This window comes from Vombatus ursinus, unplaced genomic scaffold, assembly GCF_900497805.2.
Source record: "Vombatus ursinus unplaced genomic scaffold, bare-nosed wombat genome assembly UNPS02012156.1, whole genome shotgun sequence".
In the NCBI taxonomy this organism is placed as follows: Eukaryota; Metazoa; Chordata; class Mammalia; order Diprotodontia; family Vombatidae; genus Vombatus; species Vombatus ursinus.
This window is the reverse complement of record NW_020951934.1, coordinates 4056425-4080364: the sequence shown is the minus strand read 5'-3', so window position 1 is coordinate 4080364 and position 23940 is coordinate 4056425. Positions and strand designations below refer to the sequence as shown.

The 23940-nt window shown below is 43.0% G+C and overlaps 1 protein-coding gene across 1 annotated transcript in view; it reads left to right on the top strand.

The window, feature by feature from the left end:
- The window catches only part of DSCAML1 (DS cell adhesion molecule like 1), a 491654-nt gene that overhangs the window by 371021 nt on the left and 96693 nt on the right, over window positions 1-23940 (top strand). Inside the window, 5 exon segments of the mRNA XM_027857517.1 lie at window positions 755-1051; window positions 5706-5978; window positions 18999-19277; window positions 19650-19769; window positions 22613-22789. Coding sequence (XP_027713318.1) covers window positions 755-1051; window positions 5706-5978; window positions 18999-19277; window positions 19650-19769; window positions 22613-22789 — 1146 coding nt within the window.

Below are 23940 nucleotides of genomic sequence, written 5' to 3'. Positions count from 1 at the left end.
TCATTTAAATAATAGGAGTAAGTAGCCTCAGGTGGAAGGGGCACAGCCTGGGGAGTCTGGCCCTGGCTCAGATCAACATCTGGATTTGAATCCAAAATGTGTGGTATGCAAATGTGGTAAATAATAATAATAATAATAATAGTAATTTACTCCTGAATAGCAGTTTAAATTTGCAAATTAATGATTTCTCATCTTCCTGTATCTAGCACTTTTAAATTTACAAAGTGCTGCCCTCATGACAATCCCACAAAGCAGTAAAGTTCCAATGTCATCCTTATTTTAGGAAACCGAGCCTCAGAAAAGTGAATGACTTGCCCAGGGTCAATCTCTAGCTCAAATTTTCTGATTCCAAATCCAGCATTCTTTTCACTGCACCTCATTTTACATCTGTTTGGTCCTCACAGTCATCTGGTGTGGTAGACAGGACAAGCATCATTATCTCCACTGTACAGATAAGGAAACTGAGGCAAAGAGGGACTAAGTGATTTGCCTAAAATCACAAACTAGTTAGCAGCAGAGCTAGGATTAGAAGCCAGGTTTTATATGTCCCAGGCCCAGGCTCTTTCTGTTGCGAGGACCAGGACAAAGATCAACGTTGCCGGTCCTTTTGCCAGGGCAGGGACATTGTGAGTCACTGGCCAACCTGGGTCTCCATCGACCCCTTTCCTCTCTGCTGGGGTGGGGGAAAGGCCCAAGGGACCCACTCTGTGTTATGTGGTGATGCCAAGGCTGGTTTCCTCCTGCCCCTTCCCAGATGGGACACCCCGCATCATCTCCTCCTTCAGCGAGAAGGTGGTGAACCCTGGGGAGCAGTTCTCACTGATGTGCGCAGCTAAAGGCGCCCCACCTCCCACCGTCACCTGGGCCCTGGATGATGAGCCGATCCAGCGGGATGGCGGGCACCGCACCAACCAGTACACCATGTCAGACGGCACGACCATCAGCCACATGAATGTCACGGCCCCCCAGATCCGAGATGGGGGTGTCTACCGATGCGCTGCACGGAACTCAGTGGGCAGTGCTGAATACCAAGCGCGAATAAACGTAAGAGGTGCCTGTCTACATTTAAATATCAGAATAGGCTATTAATTTCCTTTGTCATCTTTATGGCCACCATTATCATTGTGGTTATTGATTATTATTGTTAATTATGCTTTTGATTTGGGTGGAGGACCTTGCTCTCTCCCCACCCCCACTCTGCCTCTCTCACCCTCTCTCTTCCTCCTCTCTTTTGTCCACACCCCACCCTTATTCTAGCATTGTTATTTGTGTGCGTAAGTGATGTAGTTTATTCCCCACCCTCTTCTACTTTAGTCCTCTCCCTCCCTCTGCCTTAATCCTTCCTCTCTCTCTTCCTCTATGCAGTCACTCTGGGGTTTGGGCATGCCACAGATTCATGAACCATCCCGCCCCACCCCCTTGTCCCTGCATGCATAGCCTGCAAGGACTAGGAAGGCAGAGTGTCATTGGGGATCAGAGAGTTGTGCAGTGGGGTCAGAGACCTGATAAAGATAACCTCCACGTGTCGTGTTTCCTCCTAATCCACCTTTTGGGAAGTGTGGTGTGACCAGAACACCAGCGTTGGGAAAGCCCACTAGTAAGGGCTTATGTTCTGGACTACCAGTGGGAAGAGTTGAGACTAAGGTGAAAGACAAATCATAGAACTGCGAGCTAAGAAGGGATTAAAAGGGGTCTCCAACTCCAGGTCTGGAAGGTAGGGTTGTAGTTGAGTAGTTAGATCCCCAGCCCTTTCCCACATAAGTTTTATTTCTTTTCCACCATCTTCCTCATTCAGTCTTTACTGGCTAACTCCTCAAAGATATGGAGGCAGCAGCCGCTTTGTCATGGGATAGGGGGAAAAGTACTGGATCTGGAGTCAAAAGAAACGGGCTGAAATTACAACTCTAATAATTGATAGCTGTATGACCTTAGACAAGTCACTTCTCCTGTCTTACCCTCAGTGTCCTTCTGAGTTAAGTGAGAGGGTTGGATTCCATCTCTAAGGGATCTGCCATGTCTATGTTCTATTCTTCACCATATTGTCATCCTACCCAATCCTGAGTTGCACTTAGCCAATGGTTGTAGCCACGATTACCACAAGGCCACAACACAAAACAGGTGTCTCCTTTGTTCAATGGGGAGAAGGAAAGTAGAGCAGATCTTAATTGCCCACTTTCCTCTAGAAGATCTTCATCTTTCTGTAGAATACTGAGAAACAGGTACAATAATGCAGGTCATTCTCAGTCATCCTCTAGCTGACTTTTCATGGCCATCACCCAAAAGGAGAAGTTTCACAATCAAGGATGGTACCCTTGGGTTTTGGCTTCCTTGTACTGTCTCTTTCTCTCTGGTAGTGCCCTCATTCTCCACCCAGTCTATTATAACCCCATATATACTTTTCACTGCAAAAAGGAATTTATAAATGTTAGGCAAAGATTGAAATTATGTTCCCTGTGTGTTACTGTACACCAGAGTCTTTGAGCCTTAACTGGGGCACATGAGATCTGACATCACAAAATAGATTCCTCTATCCCCTGGAGAGTGTAATTTTCTGGTATTAAAAAACATGTGGATCTCTCTTTTACCCCTTAAGTCACCTGTATCCTTTTTTTTAGAGACTATAGTGCTCTAAGATTTGCAACTGTGCCACCCTACTGGCAGAATGTTTGTGTTTTTTTAAAAAAGATGAGGTTTTGTGCCAAATTGGAGCTTAAAATTATTTAAAGCCCAGTGGCAGCTTCCCAAATTCCATCCAGCCTTCTCTCTTCTTTTTCAATTCTGAGTCTATCTCATTTTCCAGCTACTGTGCCTATCCTAGGCAAAAATAGTGATGGACTAACTCAGTGAAGGAGCTTCCATCTGCATGCCATAGTTTGCAGAGTAAACATTTTTCATCCATTTAGCTGCTGACATGTGGATGGTTATGACAACATTTTTTTAATCATCATGGATTTTTCAAGCGAGTGATGATTATTTTTACTAATTGTAGGTCTCATTGGGGAGGCCTGAAATGTCTTGAGACTTAATTCAATCATTAAAATATTATTTCACAAAGAAATATCTAGAGCAGAGGTGTCAAACTCAGGGCCAGCAGACAGCCTAAAAAACTCCTGAGTGTGGCTCGAAACACATTAAAATGTAATTGAGAAATGTTTCACAAAATAAATACAAAATACAATACAACATAGGTAATGTTAATTCGTGGTTTTCTAAGTCAATATGCACTCCACAGGGATCAGTTCTATTTGGGTTTGACACCACTGATCTGGAGTACCTCCCTATCTGGGAATCTCTCTTGTGGACTCTTTGTAGGGCATCTTCCATGACAGTGTCAAACACCTTTAGTAAGCATATTTATTTAATGTTTCCTTTAACATTAAAAATCAGTGTTGTACAAGACGGCTACAACATATTTCAATGATAATCAATACATAAGGGATATTAGGAAGCAGGTTGGTACAGTGGAATAAGCACTTGCTCTAGAGTCACAGGTCATGGGTTCAAATCTTACCTCTGATCTTTCTTTATCTGTATGACCTTGGGCAAGTCATTTAACCTCTTTAAGCCTCAGTTTTCTCATCTGTAAAATAAGATTAGATGTCTAGAGTAGGTCATGACCAGAAAAGGAGGTGGACTAGTCATATAAGACAAGGAAGGATAACAGGTGGATTGATGGAATGAGTGCCATCCACTGGTACCCAAAGAATGTCAAAACACCTCAAGCAAGGCCTACAGCTTGTTGAGTAGAGAAGCTAAAGGAAAACACAAACAGGTATCTCGTAGGATGAGAAGGCATGAATGGGCAGTGAACTGCACCAGTGGAAGGAATGCTCACATTAATGACATCGTAGGGCCATTGAATTATTGATATTCAAGTACAAAAACATATTCATTTATAAAAAAAATAAATGTCCCTCATTGTGTCTCCCTGTACATTACGCCCTGGGCAGCCACGTGCTTTGCCAACCTTTAGTCCTGGCCTTGGCCATCAGTCCAGTTATCCACCTAGCATTTCCTCCACTGTGAGGGAAGTTCAGGGAACCAACTATATAGAATTGAGACAGATCACACATTAAGACCCAAATGATTCATTTCTCTTGGCTCAGGTTTATAACACAAAATAATCCTTTCCAGGTGCTACTGTCATCCCTCCCATTTAAGTCTCAAGGTCTTGCCTCTTGGGATTAGAGTTATTCTTAGTACTTAATATTATTATTTTTAACAATAATAGCTCATACTTAGGTGGTATTTTAAGGTTTATAACACAAAATAATCCCTTTCAGGTATTACTGTCATCACTCCCATTTATGAACATTTCACCTCATTAAAACCTTAGTTCTTAGGATTACAGTTATTTACGTTGTTATTAAAAAATAATAATAGTTCATATTTATGTAATTTTTAAGGTTTATTAAGTGCCTTGTGAAGTAGGTAATACCACAAGTGGTATTATCCTCATTTTACAGAAGTGGAAACTGAAGCTCAGAGACAGAAAGTTTCTTTCCAGCTCTATAATCCTATTACCTTCTCTGACTTTTTCAGATTAGGCCATCCTCTTTCTGTCCTCCAATTCTGGGCTAAGCTACTACCTTTAATCCCTCTCTTTTGGTCCCTGGAGATGGCCACAGAGTCCTTTGTGGACCTCACATCCTTTTTTTCCTAGTATTTCCTTGGCTCTGGCCATAGGAATCCTATTCTCTATTCTCTGCCCAGGTAATAGGCTCTGCAACAGGACTGGATCCCTAGCTTCTTTGTTTCACATCACCAAATTCTGTGCTCTTTCTCCCTCCACATCCCTGCCTACACAGTTCATTTTGTAAAAAAATACCTTTTGAACATTTCTTACTCCACTCCCAGGCATCATCTCCCCACTGTAAAATGATCTGGAGAAGGAAAGGGTAGACCACTCCAGTATTTTTGCCAGGAAAATTCCAAAAATGGGGTCATGAAGAATCAGACATGACTGAAATGATTGAACAACAAAAAGCCTTTGAATGTTAGGACTGGAAGAGACTTTTGAGGTCATCATATCAAAACTCTCCATTGTACAGAAGAGGAAACTGAGGAAACTGAGTGGAATGACTTATCCGAGGTCGTACAACTAGTTGTTGACAGAGCTGGGATTTGAACCCTGGTCCCCTGACTCTGAATCCAGTGCTGTGGACACTCTGCAATGCTGTTTCTCACAATGTGCCAATTCAGGGATTCCCAATCTGTGTTCATATATAAAAAGAAATCACCAACTACTAGGGAAGACCTCATTTTAGTCCTTCCTCAGATATTTAAAGTACTTAAGACTTCACATTTACATTAAAACAAAAAAATCTCATTGTCCACATAGAGGTAAATCCAGAGGGAAGGAGTGCATTTAGACACTTACCATCCCTCTGTTCCCCAGGCTAGACAGTATATTCTTATCTTATTGAAGGGTGGCTCCTAGGAAAGGGGTGGGATCCTCTAAAGTAAGCAACTGTAAGTTCAGAGGCTTCTTTGGGAGGTTAGAGGAGTGCCCCAAATCCAGTTTATCTCTATCACCTCAGGTCAGAGGTCTTCTTATCTAACCCTTCTATCACCAGACTTAACACTCCTGTCCCAAGGTTATCCTACCTACGTGCTAAGTGACCTGAGAACAGAATTCCAGGGAGATCCCTAGCTCTCTGTGGCTAATTTTGCCCCTTGTTTTCCCACTCCCAACCCCTGCTTAGGACCCCCAAGCATCCGAGCAATGAGGAACATCACAGCAGTGGCGGGTCGGGACACGCTTATCAACTGCAGGGTCATTGGCTATCCCTATTACTCCATCAAGTGGTACAAGGACACCTTGCTGCTGCCTGACAACCACCGCCAGGTGGTGTTTGAGAATGGAACGCTCAAACTGATGGATGTCCAGAAGGGCATGGATGAAGGGGAATACCTCTGCAGCGTTCTTATCCAGCCTCAGCTGTCCATCAGCCAGAGTGTCCATGTTGCAGTGAAAGGTAAGGATGACAATGAAAGACATTTTAAAGGGATATATCAGATATGATTATGTCTTAGAGTTGGCTTCATATAGATCTTGTTCCCCTACTAAGGTATAAGCTCCCTGAGGGCAGGGACCCTGTTTTATCTGAACTTTGTATCCTTCCTGGTAGTACCACTAAATCAGTCAGCCCTGATTAGTCAGTTAATAAGCATTTATTAAGAGCAGAGCTCTGGGGATGCAAAGAAAGGTCCCTGCCTTTGAGAAATTCATCATCTAATGGGGGAGATAGCATGCAAAGAACTACATACATACAAGATCTATACAGAGTTGGTCTAGGGTTCTGTACCATCTAGAAAAATAGGTAACCCTAGTAAGTCATAGGGTAAGGAGAGAAGAGTTAGAACCTCTCTGTTTCTCCCTTATTAAACTGTGGAAGGTGAGAGTCCACTAAGACAGGTCCTCCCAGGAGCTGACTCCTAACCCTTGGCCAAGCCCCCAAACACATCATACCTGGTGCTGCACTGAGTCCTCCAATAAAGAATTATTGTCATGCCACTGGACCTAGATGGCTCTGGAGGAGAAAGGGAAGCTGGTGACCTTGCACAGCCCTCACTCACTCAAATCAAAGTCAGTTGCAAGTCATGTCATCATCTCCCTGATGTCATGGTCCTCTTTGAGAATGAAGGACAACTACAGCAATACAACAAGAAGTCATGCCTCTTAGTGTTGTGGAGGAGACTCTGAGTTCTTTACAGCTATGCAGGTGGCGTATAATCCCTGGTCAGTCCTACCAGAGATTAAAAGTACAGGCTTGGCAATGAACTGCATACATATTGTCTAGGGACCCACTTAAGAGCTTTTGGCTCATCACCTGGATGGTGGCAAAATGAAGATGCAGCTACAGCTAATCTCAAGGACCATGTATTAGGATATAGAGGTTTCAATTGACATTGGTAAATAGCTAGCATTTATATAGCATTTTAAGGTTTGCAAGGTGAATTATAAACATTATCTCGTTTAATCCTCACAACAACCCACAATCCTGGGAGAAAGGTGCTATTATGATCCTCATTTTAGAAATGGGAAAACTGAGGCATACCGAGGTTAAGTGACTTATCCAGGGACAAACAGCTAATGTGTCTGAGACTAGATTTGAACTCAGGGCTTCCTGACTCCAGGCCCAGCACTCTATCTACTGTGCTACTTAGGTGCCTAGAATTATCACACAAATGAAATCCCAGATCCTCATTGTATCGAGTACAATCCATAAAAACTACATAGGCCTAACTCTTGATTTGAGGGCATTTTACAGACCCACACTCTGGAAAGCTCTGTGCATTCACAGATGACTGAAGAAAAGCCTCCAATCAGTATATGTATGGAGAGTTAGTCATTTATGACATCCACCGGGACCTGGACCTTCGTCATCTACAAGCAATCTTAAGGGGGATAAAACTCTAATGAGGGGCAGCTAGGTGGCACAGTGGATAGAGCACCAGCCCTGGATTCAGGAGGACCTGAGTTCAAATCCAGCCTTAGATACTTGACACTTACTAGCTGTGTGACCCTGGGAAAGTCACTTAACCCCAATTGCCTAGCCAAAAAAAAAAAATTTAATGAACACAATTTAGGATAAAAAGAGAGAATGGACATCTGTGGAACCTGCAGACACAGGAATAGGTAGAACCTACAGATAACATGAATTCCAAAGGTTTTAAGTGACAGGTAAAATTGAAAATGTCATGATTTCACTCACAAAATAGTGATTAAGTATCTATGATTAATTTAAGAAGTGTGCATTGCATAACTACTACCTGCCTCGTAATATGTTAGGCACTGCAGGGCAACACAGACATAGAAGAAGACAAGTCTTTGCCATGAAGGACCTTATAGTCCAGCAGATGAGATGAACATATGGAAAGTTGAATAACTTTACATGACTAGGTACAAGAAGAGCCCAATGACTGTTAGAATGCTATAGGAGTTCAGAGAAAGGGGGATCTCTGTGGTTTGGGAAAGCTGGAGAAAGCTTCGCAGAGGAGGTAAAACTTGAGATGGGCCTTGAATGATGGATATTTGAATAGAGGAAGAGGATGATGTGGAAGCCCAAGAAGAGTGTGAGCAAAGACATTGAGGTGGGAAAGTGGATGGTGTATTTGGAAGATTGATGAATCAATTGATTGTTGATTAATTAGAAGATGGTAGGTAAGTCAGCCAGTCTTCCTGCAATGGAAGGCTCCTGTTGGGCATCAGTGAGAGATGAAACTGGAAAGGTAGGTTAGGTCCAAATTGTGGAGGGTCTTAAATTTCTGGCTAAGAAGTTTGAACAATATCAGTTTAGGTAATGGGGAGCCATTGAAGGTTTCTGAGCAGAGAAGTAAAATTATAAAAATTATCTTTTAAGGAAGATTAATCTGGTAACTGTGTATAGAAAGGATTGGAGCAGAAGACAGGAGGCAAAGAAACCATTTAGGAAGCTACTATTTAATCCATATATTAGATGATAAGGGCCTAGTCTAAGGTGGTAGAAATGAGAAAGGAAAGAAAGGGATCAATTCAAGAGCCTTTGTGTTTCAATAGGGTGATTAGAAGTGGAGAAAGGAGGAGGTGGCATTATAGATGGAGTGTGGGGAATGAGAAGAATGATTCCATTGATGGAAATAAGGAAGTCAAAAGAAAGAAAGTTTTGAGGGAAAGGTTTGAAGGAGGAAAAATGAGTTCTATTGTGGACTGATAAATGTTTATTGGATTAAAATGGCAAATTGAGTTTAAGGTGATGGTAGGACAGGGAGTTGAAGATGACAAACCACAGGTCCAATAATGGATATATAGATGATTATGGATAGCCATCAACAAAATCATGTACCCACATATGTTGAGCACTGTGTAAGGCAAGAGTGGCAAACCTTTGGCCTCGAGGCCCACATGTGGCCCTCTAAGGTCTCAAGTGCGGCCCTTTGACTGAATCCAAACTTCACAGATTCAGTCAAGGGGCCACATTTGAAAACCTAGAGGGCCACATGTGGCCTTGAGGCCTCAGGTTCCCCACTCCTGGTGTAGGGCTTGTGAACATGGTGGTGGCCAGAAGGAATGGAAAATATGAGACCAAAGAGAAGTTAAGTGACTTGTCCAAGGTCACACAAGTTAGGCTTCTGTCACCATCATCGGAGATAGGGTGGGAAGAGAGACTGGGAACACAGGATTCTAAAAAGTCATAGACAGAGTGGGAGGTCATCTTGTAACCTTCAACCAATCACTTCACTTTAGTGGGCCTCAGTTTCCTCATCTGTAAAATGAGGGGGTTGGACTAGATGACTTTTATGATTCCTCCGGCTCTAAATCTGTGACCCTATGAAGGTTCTGGGGGTGTTCTTACCATCTCTGCTACTGTCACCCCTTCCCCCAGACCCTGGAAGTGGTCCAGCGTGTGCTGCCAGCGTGAGCCAACGTACCCAAACCACAATCATTGTGCACGGAGGAGATTTGCAGCAGCCACGGCAAATTAGCTCAGTTGCAGCTGAATTAGAGCGAAGCCCCATATCTCCCTCTCAGCTGTCACTGGGCCGCCTGGATCCATTTCCCGTTACAAGCAGTGGAGCAAGAGTTTACAGTGTAAACATCACATATTAAAACATCTAACCTTTGCTCGGCTTGCCCGCACCCGGCATTTGGCCATGTTTGTTGGCTTTTAAAAAAAAATTACAGTGTTCAGTCTGTGGAGCACACTGAACATCCTGCAAGCTGCTCCTGCCCATCAATTATTCAGCCCCATTCAGGGAGCCATCGGTCCTAATGAATTGAATCTGATGCATTCCATCTCAGTGACTTGCTAAAGCTCTTTGGATGGCACTGAAAAACGGCATCTTCTCAGCCGATGTCATTTGAGGTTGTGTGTGTGTGTGTGTGTGTGTGTGTGTGTATCCCCACCTCAAGGGGTTGTGAAAATTCATTAGGAGAAATACGGGCCCAGAAGGAGGGAGTTTACCCAAGCCCGGGTTGGGGGGGGGACCCCCCTGAGAGCCTTGTGATATAGCCCTTTCTTGGCATCCAAAGCATTTCTTCCCCCAATCCACCACCATCACCAGCCCCCTGACCCTGTTCTCCGACACCTCTAGCCACCAACCTCTCCCTACTCTGATTAGCATTCAGCTTTGCAGAAAAACCATCATAGCTAATTAGGGATGATGTAGCTTGATTAGCTGATGCCCTCCCTCCAGGGCTACCCAAGGAGGTGCCAGTTGGCACAGAAAGGGGACACTATCAAGGTGTCCAAGTCCACAGGCACCCAAGACAGGGCTGGTTTTCATGTCCCCCAACACTACCTCCCCAGCTTGTGATGACAGGATGACAGTAGCCCGGCCTGGCTAGGGTGGGGTGGGAATCTGACAGCTCCTCAAATACCTTTTGTTTTTCTCTCTCAGAGCCCCACCCCCAGCCCCCTTCACGTGCCAGCTTTCCTGGCAGCTATTAGAAATGGTTGCAGGTGGTGCTGAATCGAAAATTCCCTGGGCAAGCTGATTATGGCCCAGAGAGATGGAGGGAGGAGGGAAAGCCATGGAGTATGTTGGCACAGGGCTTCCCTGGGCCTTTGGCACAAGTGTGAACTGGCTGGCAGGAGAAATCCAGGCTTTACTGGAAGGGGGAGTGCTTATATCACTGGACATCAGGCAAGGTCCCTGGCAGGATGTTAAGATGCAGGCACATAAATCCAACATGGACAAGATGTCTTTGGGGCCCCCTTTAGCTGCAAAATAACATAGCATAAAAGCAGCTCTGGGCATGCATGCTAAATCTTTAATTAAATGAGAAGGTGCAGCTGACTCTCTGGGCTCCTGGGTGCTGAATGTGAGGGAACATTTCCATCATCATATTAGTACCACTTAGGAACTCCAGAGCTGAAAACAGAGAAGCAGGGCATCTTTCTTCTGGCTCGCACCAGGACATTTGGACTTGTGTGCTCTGGTTTTGAACAAGTAGCAAACACTCCTTTTTAAAGGCACAGAGGAGCTGTGGGTGTGTAGAATGAATTAACACAAACATACTCTACAACCCTCCTTTGCAGGTTGCTCAAAACAGGTGCAACTACTGCCCAGGAAGCCCCTGACAAGCTTCCTCTCTTTACCCAACCCTAGCCCAAAATGAAGAGCATAAGAAGGATGTCGGCCTGGGCCGGGTTGGGGGGATTGGGGTGGTAAATGTTGGATTCTTGACCAAGTTGGTTTGGCCCAAAATTTAAACTCCCACTACTTGTTAGGAAGCAAGGTTCTGGTATCTACACTACTGAAGTTCTCCCCAAAACACCTTGATTATTACAAAAGATGACGCCATCTTCCAGAAGAGAATGAACCAAGCACATCTTAAATTATGGAATGGAAAGAAATGGGGTGGAGGGATTATCAAAGCTGCTAGCAGGAATTTTATTTTCCCAATAGAAGAAGCCAGGAGAATGATCTAGATATGCCCTCTTTTCTAAAGGTGTAGGGCATTAAATATCAGAATTGGGCCAGAATAGTAATAATGACACCTTCTTGTCACCTTTTCCCAACTACTGATTGACACATTCGTGAGAGCATGAGAGGATGTCTGGGGGTAGCACATTGACACAGGCAAATCTAAAATAACAGGGAAAGGCTCAGAGAGTATTGTCATGACTGTCACTGACCATGTGACAAAGAGTCATCATTTTTCCACCCTTTAGCATATTCTGTGCCTGAGACCTCAGACAGCTTACAGGACTGCAGCTCAGTACAATGCACAAAAGTCTCCCCAAAGACATAAACAGTACAGGAAACAGAGATACAGATATACAGAGCCATACTGTTCTGGTAGAAAGAGGTCTCACAAAAAAAAAGAAAAAAAAAGAGGTCTCACCTGGCCATCTTGCTTTTTCTTCTTCCAAAACACAGCTCTCCTACCATACTACATGTAATAGGCCAACATAACACTGCCCCCAGAGGACCAGTTCTCCCTGTTCTTACCTACTGCCTACAATCATCCTCAGAAGAGAAGAGAAGCTTGTGCCCTCATTAGGGCCATTGGCAATAATAGCTCTTGTCTTCCTGCCCCACAGACCAATTACCTGACTTATCTCTGTGATTGTAATAACACCTCCATTTGTATAACCCTTTATAGTCTTCAAGATACTTTCACATTCAGTGTTTAATTTGATCCCCACAACACCCCAGTAAAGGGATGAAGGGTATGGTATCCCCATTCTACAGATGAGGAAATAGAGAATCAGAAAATTTAAATGGCTTGCCCAAAGTCACACAGCAAGGTGGTGATGAAGCCAGGACTAGAATTCAGGCCTCCTGATTTCTAGTGTACAACTTTACATTGCTTCCAGTCCAGTCTCTCACACTATCCATACTCTACTAATGACTACAGTAAATAAAAAGAACCTGGTCTAAAAGAGTGACAGTGAGAGGTGCCATAAAGGCTTTATTGGCCCCAACCAGTGGTCAACACATCATTCACAAGTGCCTTGCCCTTCCCAGAAAGTGACAATAAAGGCTTTATGGCAGATCATGATCTGGCTTACCACATCTGCTTGTCTTGTCCACCATTATTCCCCTTTAAATTTTCCTCTTCCCCTCTGCCTCTGCCTCTGCCATGAATGAATCTGTGAAGGAATGAATAAACATTTATTAAGCCCTCAATGTGCCCTGTGTGTGCTAAGCCCTGAGCAGACAAATTTAAACCAGCAAAACCGTCCCTGCCCTCAAGAAGCTTACACTCTAATTGGGAAAGTCAAAAGGAATGGTAATTAGAATTATAACTGCTCTCTTCAAAGCTTGCTTTCTGTGAAAGGATGACCCTTTTTCTTGTGCAGACAAGTTAGAAGTTAGAAGCTCAATGCTATCCACACAGTGACATTCTCAAGGTTGCCTTGCCAAGGGGAATACTGTAGCTTATGCAGTAGTCATCAGACACCAAAACATGTGAGAAACTGATGATCTTCGTTGTTAAGGATATAAATTGTCTCTGTTGCTGAGGGGTCAGGATGGACTCTGAATACAGAATTCTACAGCTGTTGCATTGTTTTTTGTTTTTGCCAGCCCTCCAGTCCCCATGCAGATCTAGAAGGGTCCCCAAAAGGTCACCTGGACTGACTTGCTCCCCACCCCAGGATTTCAGGCAGGTGAATGTCTGAAGTACTCAGAACTGACAGTTATTTGTTATCTCTACTTAAGCAGCACCCAAGTCATACCAGACTGGTCACTAATCCTATTCCTAGTGACCTACAAAGAAGGAGAAACCACAGGCTTTTCCCTAGGAGACCCGATAGACTTATACTTTCCTTCCTCTCCTCCTTTTCTTATCCTATGCCATCTATCTGTAATTTTTTCCCTTTTATGTCCTTCTGTCTATTGAAAATTCTTCAAAGCCCAGATTAAATGCTACCTTCCCCATGAAACCTTCCCAGATCAGCCCCAGTCACACCTAATCTGTCCTTCCTCTAAACTAATAGCAATGATTATATTCTGACTCATACTGTCATTATTTATGTATATCAATCAATCAACTAGCATTTATTAAATGCCTACTATGTATTCCAGGCACTGTGGCAGGTTCCAGGGATATATAGAAAAAGAATAAACAGTCTCTGCCCCAAAGAGGGCATATGTTTTATAAGGGGACACATGGACACATCAAAAAATACACACACACACATACATACATATAAAAAATATAAGTTATAGTGTATGTTCTGCAGCTACTCTCCCAACCCTCATTTGTGCTGAGGTTGGGTCCCAGGACGCTGATTGTTACAGCTCCCCTGAGGACCCAGTGATAACCCTGAAGGTTTGAGTGGTTTTCTGATGTTATACCTCATGAGCCCATACTTATGGATGGGCTTCCCTTCCCATGATTACCAGCTGATATCATTTAGTGAGCAAGACTTAATTAGCTTTTAAAAAATTTTTTAAATTTTCTAACATCATTTTTTTAAAATTTTGAGTTCCAAATTCTTTCCCTCCCTGAAGCCCCTTCACCACCCATTGAGAAGGCAATCCATGTGATACCCATTATACATACATATATATATATATGAGATCATGCAAAACATATTTCCATATTAGTATTGTAAGAAAAATAAAGTGAAAAAGGTTGATTAGCTTTTATTAAGAATTATTTTCTGAAGTGGTAGTATGAGAATAGTTGGTATAAAACATTCTCCCAAAGTATGTGACATACTCTCTCCCACCAGTACATACAGATTCCAGGCAAGACCAAATTTCCTCCATCAATCTGAACACACTTCTGGTGTAAAGTCACTCTAGTTCAGGGGTGGGGAACCTATAGCCTCAAGGCCACAGGGTCCCCTCTCTCTCATAGTTCATCTAATGGCTTTCAAAGATACCTAAATTAAGAAACCCCCTACACACACACACACACACACACACACACACACACATATACTTTTTCAAAAGCCCATGATTGATTAATTCAACAGAGAAGTATTCTCACCTGGTATAGGTATCAGGATTTATCATCTAGACATTTCCTCTAAACTCCCATCCCTACAAGGTTTTTTTATTGCATCAAAGGAGAAGGAATGAGGAGGAGAGAAGGTCAGGAAGGGCCTCATTCAGGGGGTGGTGTTTGAGCTGATCCTTAAAGCAAACACAGGATTCTAATAACAACACTAATAATAGTTGCCATTTATATAGTGCTTTAAGGTTTACAAAGCACTTTCTGTATGTTATCTCATTTAATCATCACAAAGTCCTCCATGGTGAATGCTATTATTGTCCCCATTTTACATATGAGGAAACTGAGGCTGACAGAGATTAAGTGAATTGTTACTGTGTGACTAAGGTCACACAGCAGACAGGTATCTGAAAGAGGATTTGAACTCAGATCTTCCTGATGCACACTCTGTGTGCTGTGCCACCTAAGTATCAAGGTGTAGAGATGATTCTGAGATGCAGAGAGGCAAGGAGGGAGTATATTTGTACATCAAGGAGAGATGGGAAATGGGATGTCACATGTGAAGAACAGTAAAAAAAAAACTCAGTTTGATTCATCTGTAGGAGGTGTAAAGGGGAATAATGTATTGGTCTGGAAAGGTAGGTTGAAGTCAAGTTGTGAAAGATTTCAGTTGCTAAAGAGGATTTTCTATTTTATCTTGGAGCTAATAAAAACCACTGGAGTCCTTGAAGGCAGGAGCTTTGTCTTAGGAATCTTTCTATTCCCTCCCTCATCTCTACCCAATTAGCTATAACAGTGCCCTTAATATTGACTGTTCTAATTAAGTAAATAAACAAAAGATCTCCTTTTGGGACTTGTTCCAAAATCCCAAACCCTTACAATTCAAAAGGTCTTCCTCATGTTTGATCATCTTCTCTGCTTCAATTTCAACCCATTTCTACTTGCTCCACACCCAGTAGAGATGTAGAAATGTGATCAATAGCCTTCAAAGTCTTGACGACTTCTTTTGCCAAGCTGAATCACCCCAATTCCTGTCTTTCCTCACATGGAAGGTCATTTTCAAGGCTCTCTTTTTGCCTGGATCTGAGCATGCTAATCTTCTTGGATCATCAGTATAGAGAAACAACCTTCCAGCTCACTAATACTAGGCCATTAGGGCCCTTTCCTCTTGGAAGCCTTGAAGCCCCTTGCTTCTTGACTCTTCTATCCCACCACTGGCCCTGGAGCCTCTGAACCATGTCAGCAACTTCCAGGTTCCATCGAAGGAAAAAACTGTCATCTCATGGCTTCAGTCCTAAGAGTCATTCCTTCTCCTCAGGCCTAGAGCTCTCTCCCATCTTCCCCATCTCCTATCCCACCATCTTCATGCAAGAGATTTCTCTCTGTAAGGATCTATCCTTCCCAGAGGATCAACCTCCCTAAGACATCCTGAAAGTCAGTCCAGGCAAGAGTGTCCAGGCAGAGCTGACCTCCTGTGCACTAGCCCCTCTACCACTCCACCCTACCATATTCCCAAGACCTCCACTGATGGTACAGACAGGCCACCATATTAGTGACATTTTCCCCTATGTCCATCAACACCTCCAGATGAAACTGAGGGCCTGCCTTCTCCCATCCTTCCTCCTCCAGGGTCTCATTTTCATGAGGTTAGGGTGCCTATTGAGGTAAGAAGCAGTCAAGGAAGCTTCACTCAGCTAAATGAGACAGGATGGGCCAGGAAAGGCTATTGGACTATAGACAGCCTTATAATTTAATTACTAGACTATGGAAAGAAGTTCTCATCAAACTATTAAGTGCTTGCCCTTGTTAAGCTCCTTTCTCTTCTCCTCCCACCCCCTACTTGCAGGAGAAGCTGTGGCCTAATTGAGTTACCATAAAGATAATGGCTATTTCTCTATCTAGACCTTGGAAAAGAAACATCCATCTAAGAGTCCCTCAGGCTCCATCCAGTCCCTCCATTCCCCTTGCACACACACACATGCAAACCAGGGGCTAAGATTTGGGCACACAGGGGAGATTTCCTGAAGGGAGGACTTAAGTGGCAGTGGAGAGCGTGCTAGAAGATCAGTTGATGCCATGCATGGCCATATCAACCAGCCAGGGCCACTAACAACCACAGCTCTACTACTCGTACTATTCGGGAGAGGGAATGCAACCTTCCTGTCTCCTTGTCCAGTCTTATCTAAAGGGGAACTATAAAGAAAAAGGATATGTACTTCCTTCAGAGTCCCCTCTGTTGGGCCTCTCTGTCTGGGGCCACTGTCTAGAAGCAGCTAGGTGGGAGCTGGACGTCAAATCAGGGAAACCCAAGTTCAAATCTAGCCTTAAGACACTTATGCGTTATGTGATCCTGAGCAAGTCACTTAACCTCTATCTACCCCAGTTTCCTCAACTGTAAAATGGGAGTAATAATAGCACCTACCTCCCAGGATTGTTGTGAGGGTCAAATGAGATCAAATGTGTAATGCATTTAGCACAGTATCTGGCACACAGTAGTGCTTAATAAAATGTTTATTTTCTTCATTCTATCTTTTTCCTTCCTTCCTTCATACCTTCTTCTCTAGCATCTGTCTCTGCCTGAACCCTCCATGGATATGTCAGTCTTCCATAGATATGGGCCTCTTTGTGGGTGAGTGGAGGTGACTTTTTCTGAGAACTCTGTGGATCTGGATACCCTCTATAGGGTCTCCGTGTCTAGACTCTTCTGTAAGGTTCACATGTCTGGATCCTCTGAGATGTGGGCCACTCTTTGGGATCTGTCTGTCAGGACCCTCTGTGGATCTGGGCTGTTCTCTTCCTAACTTCCCAATCTCATGTCTCATCAACTTCCCTAATTCAATTTCAACCATTTCCACTTGGTCTATATTCATCAAAGATGTAGAAAGCTGGTCAGTAGACTTCAGAGACTTTAAGACCCCTCAGACTTCCCTTTTTCAACCAGGTTGCAACCTGGTTTGCAACCAGGTACCAGTCCACAACTCTTCACTATCTCTCACATTCTGTATATGCTCTGGTTGTTTAGTCTTGTTAATTTTGTCTTTGTAATGTCTCATACACCCCCTTCTCACCTCTGACACTGTTATCACCCCAGTATGGGCACTCATCACCTCAAGCCTGGATTATTGCAATAGCCTGCTGGTTGGTCTCCCTGCCCAACTCTATCCCCACTTCAGTTCATCCTCCACTAAGCTGTCAAAACGATCTTCCTAAAATGTAGGTCTGACCAGGTGACCCCTCTAATCAATAAATTCTAGTGGCTCCCTATCATCTTTAAGATCAAATATAAAATCCTCTGTTTGGCATTCAAAGCTCTTAATGACCTACCCCACCTTATAGCTTTTTTATACTTCACACCCTTCACACGTACACACACACACACACAGACACACACACACATCCAGTGACACTGGCCTTCTGGCTGTTCCCTGAACAAGACACTCCATCTCCCAACTTCAGACTTCTTTTTACTGGCTGAACTCCAGAACAGGATTTCTCTCCCTTATCCTCTCCATCTCCTGGCTTCCCTGGCTTCTTTCAGGTCCCAGCTAAAATCTCATCTTCTATAGGAAGTATTAACCGATCCCCCTTAATTCTAATGCCTTCAGGTAATTGATTATTTTCAACTTATGTTGTATATGACTTGTTTGTACATAGTGATTTACATGCTGTATAACCCCATTGGACTGTGAGCTCCTTGAGAGCAGGAACTGTTTTTTTTTTCTTTCTTTGTATCCCCAGCACTTAATACAGTGCCTGGCACATAATGAATGCTTAAAAATTATTTATCAACTGACTGACTGACTGACTGTAGGATCTCTCTCCCTGGGCCCACTGTGGAGCTGGGGCCTCTGTGGGGTCTTCTATCTGAGCCCCTCTGTGGGATCTCTTTCTTGCCCAAGATCTTCTGAAACAGTATATGCAACAAGCTTCCAGTCTCTCTTACTTCTATTAGAAAATTGAAAGGACAGGAGAATGGGAGCTCCAAAGATAGAGACAAGAATAAATAAGGCAGTGTGGGGAACATATGGGAAAGAGTCTTATGGCTGGGGCATGTTTCATTACATCTGTCAGCATTGATCCCATGGGAGGTAGTGGGTTGTGGATGTATGATAAGGAACTGGGGCAAAAAAAGAACCACAATACAACAGGGAAATTGGAGGTGTGGCCTTAGTGATAAACTAGCAGTCAATCAGAGGTCCAGATGCAAACACAAAATAAAATTTGGGGCAGAATGGAGAGTTGTAATTCATTATAATAAGCACAGAGGCCACACTGGCTAAGAACCAAAGATACACATAATGAAGGGCAAGGCAAGGGTAAGCAGTCAAATGCCTGGGAGACAATTTGGATTTTCATAGGACCTGATGAATAAGCATAGTTGCAAAGGATGAGGAACCAAGGAGGCCTTGAGTCTGAAGCAAGAATCTAGTCCCCATCTAAGGCAAGAACCAATCCTAGGACACAGGTATCCCAGAGTCCATAGGGAAATGCGTGCAAATGAATATCCCTAACTGGAACAGGGAGGTAAAGGGTAGTAGCTAAGGACTGATTTTCACGCTATCATTTCCCTCTTGCCTCTTCTCTTGCCATGCTTGTCCAGTTCCCCCCCTGATTCAACCCTTTGAGTTTCCCCCTGCCTCCATCGGACAGCTGCTGTACATCCCCTGTGTGGTGTCCTCTGGGGACATGCCCATCCGGATCACCTGGAGGAAGGATGGCCAAGTAATCATCTCTGGCTCAGGAGTGACCATCGAGAGCAAGGAATTCATGAGTTCCCTCCAGATTTCCAGCGTCTCCCTCAATCACAATGGAAACTACACCTGCATTGCCAGCAATGATGCTGCTACTGTCAGCCGTGAGCGACAGTTGATCGTGCGAGGTGAGACCCCCCTGCAGGGGAAGGGCAGGAGATGGGAAGGACAGAGACAATTCCATGGTCATAGGGCTGGAGGAACTGTGATTGACTGTTGGGGTAACTTCTCTTGATTCTGACTTGCAAAGACCCCAATATATCAGGACTTTAGGAACTATAGAGGAAAAGACTCAATCTCTGCAAAGGAATGTCAGTACAGGGAAATAAGTTCCAACCCTGTCCAGAGGATGTGGCCATAGGTGACCATAACCTGACACTGGGAATGGTGGTTTCTTCCCCATTAAGACTCAGGTTGGAAAGCTCTAAGCAAGCATGTCTGTAATTGTTTCTGATCTACTGAACCTTTGTCTTCCCTTCTCCCCACTCTCACTTCCCTAGTCCCACCTCGTTTTGTGGTGCAGCCCAACAACCAGGATGGTATTTATGGCAAAGCTGGAGTGCTGAATTGCTCCGTGGATGGCTACCCACCTCCCAAGGTCATGTGGAAGCATGCCAAAGGTAGGCACTGGGGCCTTGGCTGCGAATTATTTCAGGTGAAACATATAGACCCCAGTCTAAGAAGGAAAAAAGATTCTGATGGTATGAATGAATGCATAGTATTTATTAAATGTTTACTGTGTATCAGACACTGTGCTAAATTCTAAAGGTACAACACAAACAGAGAGACAGTCCCTGACCTCAAGGAGCTTGCAAGAGTGAGACAAAACATATATAAAGGAGATGGTGACCAGGGAAGGAAGGTTTTTTTTGTCTAAGAAGTTGCAGGAAAGGTGAATGGGATAGTCATTGACGTACTCTATCCAGAATCAATGGTAGTTTTTATATGATTATGGTTCCCAGGCAAGAGTTAGAAAACAGAAAAAGGGGGAGAGACATGGGCAGGGTGGGGGGAGTCAGGGAGGGAAGTACAAAGAGAAAGGGAAGTACCTGCATGGCAACCTGCAAGAAGGTGGCTAGAGTGGACAGCTAGATGGGATGAGAAGCATGATCTAGAATATCTGCCACTCATCCACTCAACAATAAGCCCCAGAGCAGGAGCTCCAAAGTTAAATGGATTAAGTCCACTCAAGGTGGATATTGCTTCTCTTTGTCCACCCCAATACATACTGGAGGGGAATCTCCAGACTCCAAAATGAAAAAAAACTTGCCCTCCTTCCACACTTTAACAGAAGTGGTGTCTATTCCTATATTTTTTTTCCTTATGATTTATCTTATTCTGTGGTGCCCACCACCAGCTGGCCCCATGCAATATATGTAAGAAACCCATATTTCTGTGTCTCAAGAGAACTTCTTCAGTCTTAGCCTTAGACCTCAGGGCCACATAGGTTTGAGCAGAATTTGCTAGAAATTCTATATAAATTTCTCCTTGGAGTGAAGGGCTTAGACTTTCCAGCAAGGTCAAGATCTGAAGCCAAACATATTCAAGTAGGATAGTGTACAGTTATACCTTCCACATTGCAGCTTTCCCCATCACAGTTTCAACATATCACAGGTCAGCATAAGAAATTAAACGGGAGTTTTGGGGGAGTTTTGCAAAAGCCGCAGATGACATGTGAAGGCCAGAAAACAACACAGAAAAAAATTAGAAACTCAGAAATACATAAGACATATGTATAGTATTGTACAGTATCAACATATTTTATCTTTTAATGCCATAGCAATTCAGACTTCTCTGGTATGAAGGGAGTGCCAAAAAAAATTTATGCGGATTTTCCAGATTGCAGACGCACTGCATCCCTAAGCCCTGTGATGTGGAAGGGATAACTGTATTAGAAAAGAAACTGACCTGAAAATCCAAAGATCTGAGTTCTAGTCTTCAATTAAATGTTTGACTTGGAGGAATCCAAAAAAAATCATTTTATCCCTCCAGGCTTCAATTTCTTTGTATGAAAAATGAGAAGGTTTGTTTTAGTGAGATCTAAGGTCCTTACTGACCTTACATTGGGTGATTCTATGAAGCTACTTCTCTCTCAATCATCTGGAGCCACTATTTTTTCTCTTGCTCTTCCTGGTCTCTGATCAACCCACATAGGATCAACAGTTCTGTCAGATTCCAATGTCCTTCCTCAAGTCCAGCCACAACTTATGGACCCCTTTGACCTCAGATTAAATTCCTCTTCCATGGAATGCTGCTGAAAATATCAGAAGGGGGCTTCTCATGAAGCCTCAAAAACAGTATCATTGGGAGTCAAAGGGAAAAGGCAGGAGCTAGACCTCATAGTACAAAGTGCTGAGAATATCCCTAAGTGGTGTCCTTTGGTATTTAAGCTGGGAAGCTTTAAAAGTTTTGGTCCTTCTGCAAAGCCCTCTGTGAAGCCTTTCTTTCTTAGCTGACATGTTCTTTCATTGATAATGCCTATAAGAGGAAGCTTGAGAGACAGTATGATATAACAGAAAGAACACTGATATTGGAATTAGATCTGGGTTCAGGTCCCAGCTTCAATACTTGTTACAAAACCTTAGCCAAGTCAACTAATCTCTTTTATCAGTCAGTATTTATTAGGCACCTACTATATGCCAGGCTCTGTTTGAGATTTTTGGGATTTACAGACAAAAGGGAAATAGCCCTTACCCTCCAGGAATTTATATTCTTTCTAAGCCTCAGTATCCCATCTGTAAAAATGGAAGAAAATAATACTAATGCTAACTCCCTTGCAAGGTTTTTTGTTTGTCTTGTTTTGTTTTGTTTTGTTTTTGGAGGGGGAAAGAAGAAGGTAGGAGCTGGAGGCATAAATTTAGGGTTGGGGTCGGAGGCAGATTTAGGATTAGAGGTGGAGGTGGAATCAGAGACATTTCTTTATAAATCTTAAGGCACTATAGCAATATGAGGTCCTTTTGATGATTAAGAAGCTCAGGTTCTGCTTTTGATGTGGGCTCTTTGTGGCTTCAGTCTCTTTCTTAAATTTCTTAAATTTAGTCTTTCTTAAATTTACCATTGTCTGCCATTGTTCAAGAGGTCCCTATATGATAAATGTTCATCTCTTAACCTCAAAAAATATTCCCTCATTGGTTTACAGACAGCTCAATTTCTGCACAGAAGTGAATCTGAGCAAATCCTTGTTGCTATTGTCCTCCTTGAGTTTGAAGATGCCCATCTCTAGTATCTACTTCTTTTTGGAGTTTGATTAACAAGAGGATTTTGTGATGTAACTAATAGTGAGAGCCTTTATAAAATGGCTCCTGGGGTTCCTTCTGTATTTCTCTATGACATAAAGGAAAAGCTTTTGGAGTTAAACTTTAGACTTGTCCAATCTACATAATACATTACAAGAGATACTTCACTTTTCTGGATATTACCTAGTGTTTACCTACTAAACGCTTCTCTTTGGATCTCCTTCCAGGTAGCGGGAACCCTCAACAGTACCACCCTGTCCCACTCACAGGCCGCATCCAGATCCTTCCCAACAGCTCACTACTGATCCGACATGTGCTGGAGGAAGACATCGGCTATTACCTCTGCCAGGCTAGCAATGGTGTGGGCACTGACATCAGCAAGTCCATGTTCCTCACCGTGAAGAGTGAGTCCTCTTTAATCACCAAACACTCACTTCCCTATTGTCTCCCTTTCTAGGCCTAACTTGGTCCATGTCCCTTAGTTTACCATTTTATCTGGAAAAAGTGGAGGAAAAGGGATAGAAGGAAAGGAGAGACTCCAAATTATTTTTTAAAAAAATGAAATCCCTCAAATGGTTGTTTCTTTGAGCCATCTCAGAACAAAGAATCTTGGAGGAGTTCAGGACCCTGGACAGCTCCCACACAAAGACGTTGATGGATGATTCTTATTCGTATGACATATAAAATATGTATATTGTTTAGTGTTGTATTTATGTCACATATATGCACTTCACATAGCATGGTTTTATCAGTTAATATATCTACATAATAGTCATATTCATAAGACATAATAACGCAGAATATAGAAAAATATTTTGGAAAGAACACAGGGGCAAGGGTCAGGAGACCTGGACTCTAGTCTTACCTCTTTCACTAAATAGCTATGTAGTTTTAAACAAGCCACTTCACTTCCTTGGGCCTGGGTGCTACATTTGTAAATTGAGGTGTTTTTTGTGCAGTTGAAAATAGTGACTATTGTGATTCCACCATTCTGAGAAACAGTGTGAAGATGACATAGAAGTCAAACCCATTTTGTTCAGAGAACAGGACATATTTAAGATTAACTTTTTCAGGTTAAAGTTGTATCCTAAATGGAGATGACATCCTTGGCATTATACTAAGTACTATAAAGCATACTACCTACAGAAAATGTTCTCTGCTTCTGGGAATTTAGAATTCAGTTTAGGTAAGACAAGCAGCCATCAAAGGGTAAATATAAGCAGCTCCAAATGAGACTGAGCCCAAACAACCAGTCTCACTACTTTATAGTCTTGTCTTTTATATGTTGAGATTTAATATTTCAGAAGATACAGGACTTTCTCCACAATGGGTACTTGCTCCCCAGATACAGATAGGAATCCTTCCATGCCTTTGACAGTCTTTACGAGTCATGATAGCCAATCTTCTCTGTGATGAGCCTTTCTGAATTTGACTAAGCTAGTCCTGAGACACAAGTAAATAGTCTGTTCCTGGGCAATGGAAATTGTGTTGGATTTGGAGTGAGAGGATCTGGGTTCAAATCTCAGCACACTACTTAAGATCTGTGTTAAAGGCA